The sequence below is a fragment of the Larimichthys crocea genome, chromosome XVII, assembly GCF_000972845.2.
Source record: "Larimichthys crocea isolate SSNF chromosome XVII, L_crocea_2.0, whole genome shotgun sequence".
In the NCBI taxonomy this organism is placed as follows: Eukaryota; Metazoa; Chordata; class Actinopteri; family Sciaenidae; genus Larimichthys; species Larimichthys crocea.
Genome location: NC_040027.1, coordinates 4,944,389 through 4,955,608, shown reverse-complemented (window position 1 = coordinate 4,955,608; position 11,220 = coordinate 4,944,389). Strand labels below are relative to the sequence as shown.

Below are 11,220 nucleotides of genomic sequence, written 5' to 3'. Positions count from 1 at the left end.
ATGAGCAGAGTTTAAAATGTGAGCAGGTCTGCTGCTTTTATTACATAAATATGAAAAGAACAAAACAGAAGCATGTATTTTATTCAGTTACAAAGCGTCTCCACAGATCACACATGATGCTTTTGCTTTCGGTGAAGTTCCTCATGAGAGAAGCACGTGAGGAAGATTCATAACACTGTGGAATAAAGAGATTTTCTTTAGTTGCCTGGTGTCTTTGGATTTGTAATAACATCCTGCAAGCAGAGTCAGCATTAATGTTGTCCAGTAACATCATAACATGGCAGAAGAGCAGCAGCACACGTAGAAGTAAAGAAGTTTCAGAGGTGAAGGGATGGAAACACTTTTATTGGAAGCTCCAGGCACTGTGGAAACTGTCCTCTGCTGGATCAGCCTTTAGTTCAGAGTCCTCCTGCAGTGTCTCTGCTTTCATCAGTTTTTCCAGAAGTTCGGGTTCTGTCCCATCCTCCTCTGGAAGTTTTCATACCACTTGAGGATGCAGCTGGACGGGATGAAGGTCTCCGTGGGGTTCGGCGTCATCTGCGCCTGGGACACGGCGAAGGACGAGGCGAAGTTGTACAAGCTGTCCAGCATCTTCTGGGTGAACTGCAGGAAGGAGTCCACGGTGGACACGACGGCGCTGGACACCGGGATCTGCTGGGCCAGCTGATCCAGGGCCTCCACCGACACCCCGACCTGAGCCACGGAGGGCGACGAGGAGGACGAGGCCATCATGCCGAAGGGGTGCGCCCCGCCCTCCCCGGCCTTCAGGCCGGAGATCTTAAAAATGGCACTGGGCTTGTCGTTGGTGATGAATCCGAGCAGCTGCCACACCGGAGCGCCGCTCGCCGGGTCCGGGAAGGAGAAGTACACGGCGCCGCCCATGCCGGCGGGGAACGGCACCGTGCCCAGCATGAACACCACCACGTGGTTCACGTTCTCGTAGTCCGGCAGGTTGAACACGAACTTATCCGAGGCGACCTGCACCGCGTCCGTCTGCACCAGCCTGCCGGCGACCAGACAGCCGAACATCCCCGCGGACAGCCGGCCGTCAGCCGCTAGCCTCGGTGTTAGCTTAGCACGCAGCTAGGTTCAGGCTCCGACAGCCCCGGGCACGGAGGAACTCAGCGGAACTTCTTTTCCCGGTAAAATATGGAGGTGTGAGACCCGCTGCAGCCGCTGGTGTTCATGAAGACAGCCGCACCGGACCGGTGGAAACTTCTAGCACAGTCTGTCATGTCTCTCTGGATCCGCTGCTCGGCGATCGATCGAACGTCCTGGACCCGTTAACTTTTGTCCCTTTGCTTTGTCTGACAGGCACAACCATAGACATATATACATAGACATATATACATAGACATATATACATAGACATATATACATAGACGCCGCATTGAGCGGGTTGGTCGTTGGTCGCGATACGTCAACGGTCCGCCATATTAGATGTGGCAGATCTGCCGCGTAAACTAATACAAGGAAATGGACTGAACTTCATAAAGCGCCTTTCTACAAAGTGCTTTAAGTTAATGTCTCTTATACACCCATTCACACACACACTAATATATCTGGGAAACAAACAGGCACCAAAAACAACGTATGTAACTTTTAAAGTGATGATTATAAATGTTTACTCCTTATGTAAGCACCAAACCAACGTATGTGTTTTTCTAATGCTGAGTGTTTACAGCTACTAATGTGTGTAACACTGTTACTGTGATGATAAATATTGAAATATTTATATTTAACATTTAATCTGTGTCTATAATAACCAGATCCTGAAATGTAGATGTGACATGAAGGTTTTCTGAATAAAGAGCATTACACGTGAACATATATACATACATACATACATACATACATACATACACACACACACACACACACACACACACACACACACGCGCACACACACACACACACGCACGCACGCACGCATATATGCATATATATACACGTTAGTGCTCTTTATTCAGAAAACCTTCATGTCACATCTACATTTCAGGATCTGGTTATTATAGACACAGATTAAATGTTAAAAATAAATATTTCAATATTTATCATCACAGTAACAGTGTTACACACATTAGTAGCTGTAAACACTCAGCATTAGAAAAACACATACGTTAGTTTTGGTGCCTGTTTGTTTCCCAGATATGTATTAGTTTACGGGCAGACCTGCCATTTCCAATATGGCGGCGACGTCGACGTACGATTCAGCGCTCAATGCGGCGTCTATGTATATATGTCTATGGGCACAACTCTCTGCGCGGCGTCTCTTCAGCATCTCACAGCAAGGCTGACAGAACCGAGCCTCAGTGTGATCAACCATTCATAACATTTATCACAACAGCACGTTAACAGGAATGACACATAGTAAAGGAGTTTTACCTGGGAGTCCAGTTCCAGGGTTAACATGTCGCGGGACAATTTGTGTTTGCTTTGCGGACGTTCGATGATTCGTTAATCGACTCGGACGTCCCAGCGCAGCCGATTAAAGGTAGCGGAAAAAACACGACTGAGACCGGAAGTGAAATATCTACGCACTAAAAAATAAAAGCAAATTTTATTTTAAATCTACAGGATTTAAAACTTTAGTTTTGTGCATGTGAAATGTATTAATGTACAATAAAGCACAACAAGTTGAGTTTTGAAGCCCTTCAGGAGGATCATGGTTTGGGAAGAGATGACCTTTTTTCTTTTTAGATACCTGCAAGTGAGACATTATTTTAACAAGAGGTCCCAGGAAAAGTGAATCAGGATTTACAGAGGTGTTTTTATCATTAATTAAGCCTAGATCATGCAACAAAATGATCTCTATCTAAATTCTTTAATGCCATCCAATTATCCAAACAAGAGAGTAGTGAATACATAAAGAATAAAGTGGGAAAAGGAAGGAAAGGTGTTGGTCACGCTGGAGAGCTACAATGGTTTTCAACAGGGTCGAACATATTCCACATGTTGGAAAAATACTGTGAGATTTTTTGTCACACCCATTCAGAAACAACATCAAGGCAGTGGGTCTGAGGAGGCCAACCACTTTCATATATTTTGGGACTGCCAGGTGATCAGGACTTTCTGGAAGGAGATCCACAAACATATAAAAAATGTGTTTGGCGTAAATATTCCATTCAAATGTGAATCTATGTATTTGGGTGATTTGCTCTCTGAAACATGGAACATTAAAGATAAAAAGACTGCCGGCAATATTGTTGGCTGACAGTAAGAAATCAACCATGAGAAAATGGTTAAAAGTAGATCCACCCACCACTGACAAATTTATTGATGTCGCATATGAGATTCATGGTGAAGATATCATTTTCTCTCAGAGTTGAAAGGGAAAAATTCTATAGGATTTGGACCAAATGGACTCATTATGCAAAAACGATCAGATCAGATTTTATTTGACTGTACTTGGGCAATATGGATATTATATATATATATATATATATGGATATTATAGGGAAGGATGGACATTATATATCTACTATGGACAGTACTCGAGTTGAGGGGGGATGGGGGGGGATGCCATCCCCCCTGGGGGAAAAATGGTTAAAATCATCCCTCTTCTAAAATGGTCATCCCTTCTTCCATCCCTTATGGCATTTTACCAATGCATGTGAAAATTACTTATATTTAACACTGGAAATAGAATTACCATTCGACATTTAGGGGGCTTTATGATAATCAGTCTATTACCTATGTCAGCGATTTTCAAAGTGTGAGGCGCGCCTCCCTTGGGGGGCGCCAGAGGACTTCAGGGGAGGCGCGGCGGGGGAAAAAATAAAAATATATCTTACAAAGATATGTGTCTCATCACTGTGCGATGAAAACTCGGCGAGCTAGCCCACAAAGAGTAGCAAAAAAAATCCACAAAATGACAGAGTATGTCTGATCTTTGCTGTTTCGTGTCAAAAGTTCTATTTCAGCGAAGAAACGCTGCTAATGTCTCCTGCTCTGTCTCTGCTTTAGTTTGAATCAGTCATGAAGCTCCTGGTTGTTACATAAAGACAAACAGGCTTTGACAGTGAAGTGTGATTCTTGCTGCGATATACTACCTTTGGGTTTACTTCATTCTGGATCGTCATTGGTGGGTCAAAGGTGAATGTGGGCGGTACTAATAGATCCTCCTCCTCCTCCTGACTCTGATTGGTCGACAGGTGACAGGTGTCAATCATCCACACTCTGTGTTGTTTTAGCCTTAGTAGCACCGCTAGCTGCTACCTGCTGCTTCATATTCTTTAATACCGCTTGTTTCAAACATCGCGTCGTCTTAAAACTCAAAGTCTTCTTTCCTCCTCCTTAAATTGTGTTTTTTAAGTGAAGATTTTTAACAAAAATGTGTTTAAATGTATTTAAATGTGTTTAAAAACACACAAAGATGTTAAAAACATACACAAAGTTGTGTTTAAAAAAATATTTGAGCGCATTCACAAATAAAGATATTTAAAATGTTTTTACAAATATGTTTAAAAAAGATGTGAATGACATGATGTCCATAGTTAAGTGGTTATTGTTTCTTTCCGATAAATAGTATTGTCTTGTGCAGGCCATGCAACTGAGAATGCAAGCTATGAATCAGGTGGGATTTAGGATTTGCCATGTCACATCTAAGAAATACAAAATTTTCTGGGGGAGGACCCCCAGACCCCCCTGCTGGAAAATATGTCACATAAATGAAAAATTTCACCATCCCCCCTGGTTTCATTTTACAACTCGACTACTGACTATGGACAAAGAAATGCTGTAAATTGTTTGTCATGGAAATGTGCCTTTCCAAATAAAAAGTAAATTTAAAAAAAGCACAAAAAGTTATTGTTACATTTAAAATGTTGTAATGTTTTAAACTTCAATCCTCCTATCAATCATCGGAGCGTTTAGAGAAAATGCACTGACTAACTGACTCTGGTTTATTATTACAAAATGTACATGAATCATCCCCATGTCTTCATTTGATTTCCAGTTATTATTATTATTATTATTATTATTATTATTATTATTATTATTATTATTATTGTTGTTGTTGTTGTTGTTGTTGTTGTTAATAATAATAATAATAATATTTTGTCTAAGGTGAATTTTCTAGTTAAACGAAAAAACGAAACGATAGTCACTGTATCATGGAGTCTGGCAAGTTGTTCACCCATTTTCATTATTTTAATGTTGTGACATATTTCATATAATCTGAAAGTATATTTATATGAACAATAACGTGCATGTTTGTTCAACTGCAGAATTTTATCTGTATGTTCATTGAAACATTATAATATATTATGAATATTATGTTATTTATATTATATTATCATATGATATAATATATAATATATATGTTTGATGATGAGTGGCTGAATACTTTAGGTGTAAATTAAATTTAAAAATGTCTTTACTGTACCGACACTGAATTTTTGACCAACATACTAATTTATATAAATGAGACTGAGACTATTACTCATTCAGCAGAGAGAAGCCGTAAAGCTATAATGTGATGGTGTTTGGTACTTAAAATACAATATATCTTCTTATGATACCAACATTTCAAATATAACACAGGAAAACTCTAAATTTTACAAACGACCCTGTCTTATTTTATTTGACAAACATAAACCGGATGTATTGCCTTTTAACTTCCGCTAACTTGACAGTGACTCCGTCAGCGGGTCGGTCCGGTCGCAGCTCAGCTGTTTTTACGGTGACATTAAGAGCATCAACATAAACGGGGTCAAAGTTTCTGCTCGGGGGTTTCTGGACCGTCACTTTTCTGTATGGATGAACGACCTTCAGCCGACACCAACAGGTAAACAGAGCCGCTTTTATCTCGGTGTGTCTCTAAACTTTTGCTCCTTAGCTAACCCGGTTAGCCACCCAGTGCTAGCAGCGGAGCCTGTTTGTTTTTTAAAACACCAACGAAGAAGCTTCGTTTATAACGGCTTATAACGGTCTGTGTATCATATATGAGCCGTTAAACACTGCAGGGCTAATGACTGATCAATAAAGCGTTAGCAGGTCTGTGGTCTGTGTTATTCTGGGTAATTTAAACTGAACGTAACAGAGACGATCTGTGAGCTGAAGCAGTCTCACTCTCAGCTGAACCTCAGCGTTTATTTACGAAGAACTAAATAAGTCTTGAAGTCTGGACTGTGAGCTCAGAGAACCAGGGGAGTGTTAGTGTTTGTACCACAGGAGTGTTTGACCACTGAGAAGAAGAAGAAGAAGAAGAAGAAGAAGAAGAAGAAGAAGAAGAGGTTTACAGGCAGGGGGAGCGGAGCAGGTGTCGTGCCAGAACAGGAGCTGGGCAAGCGGGCAAGGTAACAGGGCTCAGCAGCCTCTATGGACATAATGACAGAGGAGAAGAGACTGAAGAGGACGTTGACGGAGGAAGCTAAGAAGAGAAAAGGAGAAAGTGAGCGAGCAAGAAGCCGCCGGACAAGAGTAAATGTGGGACTGATTTTTAGTGGTTGGTGAGAGCTTGGTGAAATAAAAGGCTGAAAGACAGACACCGAGCTGGGCTGACTGCTGTTGGACTAGTCAGTAATATTAGCTGCTGCTGTTAGCAAAGTTGTCGACTCGCTAGTTTTTGATCATGAGTAGGTTTGCAAGGGGGTGTAAAATTTCCAGAAACTTTCCATGGGAAATTAAGCTGTGGAATTTTGGAAATATTCCAAATCAGAAACTTACGTAAATTTATGGGAATTAACTGGAAATTTAGGAGAATTTAGTAATTGGTGGTAAAACAGAGTCGTGCTAAGATCCTCATAGATTGCTTATTTAGCATCTAACCTATCAGCTCATGTTCTGTTTGCAGGTTAATCACATTTCAGTATAAAGAATGGACAGAGCCTGAGAGACGTCAGCCGTAGGTTTCTGAAGCTCTGTTTTGAGCTTTGAAGCTCATGTTGGATGTACTGCCGCTTCTTTCTCCTATCTAATCTAAATATGGGTAAGTGCGGTGGACCTGTGACAGCACTTACCTGTCAAAAATGTGAAATTGGACATTGTAGTACAGTTACTTATAGAGGTTGACTTACTTCTGCAGCCAGCCTCAAGTGGAGGAATTACACTTTTTAGCACTTTGGCTTCATTTCCCAGCACCCAAGGCTGCCGCTTAAACATTAAATACATTTACCACAAGCTCAAATTTGTGTCTTCAATAGTCTCTGTGTGCTCTGGGCTCTAAAGTGTGGTCCAGGTACAGTAATCACCTGTGCAGGTAAGGGGCGTGGCCTCAATAGCCCTGCAGTAAGCAGTGTGCTATGTGCATGTGATTGAGCAATAGCAAGTGTACCTGCATGAAATGTGTCTGTTTTAGTCCAGATTATGCTAAAATATATTTTATCAACTATATTTAAGTTCCCTGTTCAGAGCCAATCTTAAATTTTGTAAATTCCCGGTTTATTCCCTTTTGTTCCCATTCATTTCCATGGAAAGTTTTCAATGTTAAAAATTCCCAGAATTTTGCAACCCTATACTCATCCTTAATAAAAAAAAAAGCTTTAACTTTCATTCATTCATGTTCTACAACCAAAACTTATCATCATTTTTTGTCCTCTCCACCAACAGATGTGTCAGAACCAAGTAGCAATGTGCCTGTGCCAAAAACAGTTCCTCAAACGTCCACTTGTAAACATGTTTACGGCCTGGCACAAAAAACTGGTCTCTATAGCTGATTTCCCCATTCATGACAACTGTACTATACGCTTAAAGTTATGCAGAACCATCCGGCCAGAAGCTTTGCCTTAGCTGCCATAGCTGCCTTAGCTGCATGGATTGCAGATCTAATTAGCTCGCTGTAGCTGAAACAGTTAGCTACTTTAACACGTCTATCAGTGACTCCACCTCTCCTGTTGTCAAACTGGCCCCCGTCTGTCTGTGAGGTTCAGTCCTGGTCGGGTCGTCTTCACTGGGAAGCTGCTGAGCTTGTTTCTGTTGCATTAACAACAGCGACAGCAGCAGGAAAAAACTGATGTTTCTCATAAAATATGATCCAGTTTAAAGTTGAGTCATGAATACAAGTCAAAGATTGATCGATTGGTGGATAGCATGACATTTTTGGTTGAAACTGATCGATTGGTTTTAGGAAAGTAAAGCTAATAGATTTCGATGTCTCATTTCAGCTGGACTTTAATGTGGATTTGTCACATTTTGGCTGGTAGGTGGATCAGTTGATCTCCAGTCGATTAGAGATTAATCAGCAACAGTTTTGATCATTGATTAATCAGTAACACTATTTTTTAGTTGTTTGTTCAGTTGTCGAACAAAACAAGACATCTGAAGATCTTGTGGAAACCTGTGATGGACATTTCTCTGGCAGTGAAAGGTGTGTTATCACGCATCTTTAGCTTAAACACACACTCTGGATGGTGAGGATGTTTCCTCTGCGGTACAGTGTCGGTGTTTCTGTGGGACAGGAGGTTATTTTTAGAGTCTTCCTTTGTGAGCAGTGTGTGTGTTAATGCAGGAGACAGAGTTGTGCTGGTGAATAATTTATGAGCTGCTCTCTCTCTCTCAGATATTCATCCAGCGTCCGGCGGCTGAGCTGCCAGCGTCTCTTCTCTCCCGTCCTGTTCTGGTCCGATCCGCTCTGTTAGCTCTCAATGGGGGACAAAGACTGAACAGTCCCTCAGCTGAGCTCCCACTTCCTTCAGCAGCTCCGACAGGTTGTTTTGTTCGTTGTTCGGTGGGGTCGGGTTTTTCCCACAGATGCTGAGCACGAGTCTGAAATATGTGGCTGTTGGACAGGCTAACAGAGTCTAATTCAAAGATGCTGCTGAGTTGCATTATGGGAAATGTAGGAGCCTGTCTTTGCTGTGTGTGCCTTCATTTTTTGGAAGTGAAATATTCACTTTCTTCTGTTTATTTCTCCTCTGCCTCGTGTCTGACAGGATCCAAAAGAATGGCCGGATTTCAGTTTAACTGAGAGGAGAAGAAGAGGAGGTGCAGGAGGAGGAGAACTGGTGGAGGTTCATAATGGAGCAAGCTCACAGCCTCCTGCTGAACGAGGAGGCGTGCAGTCAGCTGGGTGAACATCAGAGGGCCGAGTTCATCTTCGAATGGCTGAACCACCTGAAGAAGCTGCTCCCCGCCACCGACAGGGTGAGAGCTAGTGCGGTCACGTGATTCTAGAAAATAAACCTGAATGTTTAATTTTAAAACCTTATTTTAAATCTCTTTCATCCCTCCAGGCCGACATCAAACACAACCAGCGGCGGCTGATCGACCAGATGTCGGACATTCTGATTGGCTCGCCTGGCCCGCCAACCCGCTGGCTCCTGGCTCACTGCTTGGCACTTCTCTACCGCCTGGGAGACTCCGTTCCTTCCAGCCTATTGGTCGAGAGGTGCAACGACATCATCTGCAGCAAAGACGACTCTCCATCAGGCCTCCCAACCCGGCTGTAAGTCTGGCTATGTACACGGCACACGGGAAAAGATGGGAAAAATTACTTACTAAAGTTTCAGGGTCGATATATTTATGTCAACTTTAACCAATTAAAAGAAGAAGTTACAACAATAAATGAATTCATCTGTGTGTTTCAGGGCAGCCATTGCGTGTCTAGGCGCTCTGTTCGAGCAGCTCGGTCGGATGCTCGTCGGCTACTTCAAGGACACGCTGGCCAACCTGCTGAAGGCCATGAAGAGCGCCGAGGTTTGTCAGCGTGTTGTGTCACCAACAGAGACCTCACATTTATTGAAATACATATTGTTCCACAAAACATGTTAGAGAGCTAAAAGAGAAACGTCCCTCCCAGTCTCAGGGTCGGTATGAGATCATGTTGAGTCTGGAGAGGATCCTGCGAGGCTTGGGGGTGAGCGCCATGCCGTGTTACCGTGACGTCTACAAGGCGGCGAGAACCTGTCTGACGGACCGATCAATGGCCGTGCGCTGTGCCGCTGCCAAAGTAACGACCTTTCTCTAAATAATCAGCTTTTAGACCGTCGCTGCAGTCTTGAACATTTCTGTGTTGTCCCATCAGTGTTTGCTGGAGCTGCAGAGGGAGGCCGTGTTCCTGTGGACCAGCGAGCTGGAGAATGTGGCCACTCTGTGCTTCAGAGCCTTTGAAGGATCAAACTACAACGTGAGAGTGTCTGTGGCCAAACTGCTGGGAACGCTGCTGGCTGCTGCCGTGGAGCCCAGACAGCCCATCGGTACTGATGGATGAACAACCGTTAGACAACATGTTGAGCCTGTTATCAGAGCCGGCGATTGAGCTCCTGTCTTCTTCCCTCTCCTTATTTGTTTCTCCCAGCAGCCCCCAAACAAGGCGGGCGGGGTCGAACTTCCCTGGAGGAGGTGATGGATTTGTTGTCGGTGGGGTTCCTGCGGGGCGGGGCAGGTTTCCTCCGAGCCAGCGGAGACATGCTGAAGGGGACCAGCTCTGTTAGCAAGGACGTCCGAATCGGAGTCACGCAGGTGGGTTGCTGTGACCGCTGGATTTATTTATTGACCTTGAAGAGCAGATTTAAACGACTCCTTCTCCTCCTCAGGCATGCGTTGTCTTCGTCTCCACCCTCGGCAGCTCCTGGTTGGAAGCAAACTCCCCGGCCTTCCTGTCTCTGCTGATGGAGTTGGCATCCCATGGCAGGGCCACGCAGACACCGGGTGATGCCGTGGTGACCCGCCGTTGCGTCTCCTTCATCCTGAGGAGCACCCTTGGGTCTCTGCTGGGAGAGAAAGCTCAGACCAACGCCGCCAAACAGCTGTGCCTCGCTGTGGCTGCACAGAAACGAGGCATCGGTGAGCAGAGAGGGAGGAGAGACTCTGAAGACTTAAAGGGATAGTTTGTGTTATTTGAAGTGTGGTTGTATGAAGTACGCATCCAAACTAACATTAGTTGCTGTGGATTGAGGCAACGTTAGACCATCGTTGTGCTTCTATAATCGGTGAGTGGCATACATTTGCATATGTCTGTGTGTTTAGATGCAGCTCTGACTGATGGGAACGTGGAGACCAGAGTTTCGTCTGCAGACGTCTCAGCCAGTCAGCATGTGTTGGTCTGCTGCCTGCTGGAGCTGGGAGGACTCATACAGGGACTGGGATCCACGGCTGCCCCCCTTCTTACTGACAGCAGCACAGGTTTGACACACACACACACACACGAACACACACGAACACACACTGATCTGTATCTGTTACATAGAGGAGAGGAGGAGAGCTGATGCCTAAAACAGACAGACTGTGGATCAATAAGCAGAATAAACTCTTAATGTTCAGCAGATATTAAAGCTCTGA

The 11,220-nt window shown here is 43.8% G+C and overlaps 2 protein-coding genes across 6 annotated transcripts in view; one reads left to right on the top strand and one right to left on the bottom strand.

The window, feature by feature from the left end:
• Positions 1 to 63: 63 nt before the first annotated feature.
• hikeshi (heat shock protein nuclear import factor hikeshi) lies at positions 64 to 2,550 on the bottom strand. Its single transcript, XM_010754865.3, has 2 exons — positions 2,386 to 2,550; positions 64 to 1,307 (listed from the first exon to the last, which is right to left on the bottom strand). The coding sequence occupies exon 2, from the start codon at positions 1,027 to 1,029 to the stop codon at positions 430 to 432; it is 600 nt and encodes a 199-aa protein (XP_010753167.1). The 5' UTR covers positions 1,030 to 1,307; positions 2,386 to 2,550; the 3' UTR covers positions 64 to 429.
• Positions 2,551 to 5,633: 3,083 nt separating this feature from the next.
• heatr5a (HEAT repeat containing 5a) overlaps positions 5,634 to 11,220 on the top strand; it is a 29,946-nt gene continuing 24,359 nt past the window's right edge. For 2 of the 5 annotated variants that reach the window (XM_019263226.2, XM_019263224.2), the window contains exons 1-9: positions 5,634 to 5,788; positions 8,874 to 9,084; positions 9,174 to 9,385; positions 9,528 to 9,636; positions 9,740 to 9,889; positions 9,965 to 10,136; positions 10,241 to 10,401; positions 10,476 to 10,725; positions 10,909 to 11,064. In XM_019263226.2, coding sequence (XP_019118771.2) covers positions 8,959 to 9,084; positions 9,174 to 9,385; positions 9,528 to 9,636; positions 9,740 to 9,889; positions 9,965 to 10,136; positions 10,241 to 10,401; positions 10,476 to 10,725; positions 10,909 to 11,064 — 1,336 coding nt within the window. In that variant the 5' untranslated portion in view covers positions 5,634 to 5,788; positions 8,874 to 8,958. Of the gene's footprint in view, positions 5,789 to 8,500; positions 8,649 to 8,873; positions 9,085 to 9,173; positions 9,386 to 9,527; positions 9,637 to 9,739; positions 9,890 to 9,964; positions 10,137 to 10,237; positions 10,402 to 10,475; positions 10,726 to 10,908; positions 11,065 to 11,220 lie in introns of all 5 variants that reach the window. The other 3 variants (XM_019263225.2, XM_019263222.2, XM_019263223.2) reach the window with 2 other exon arrangements.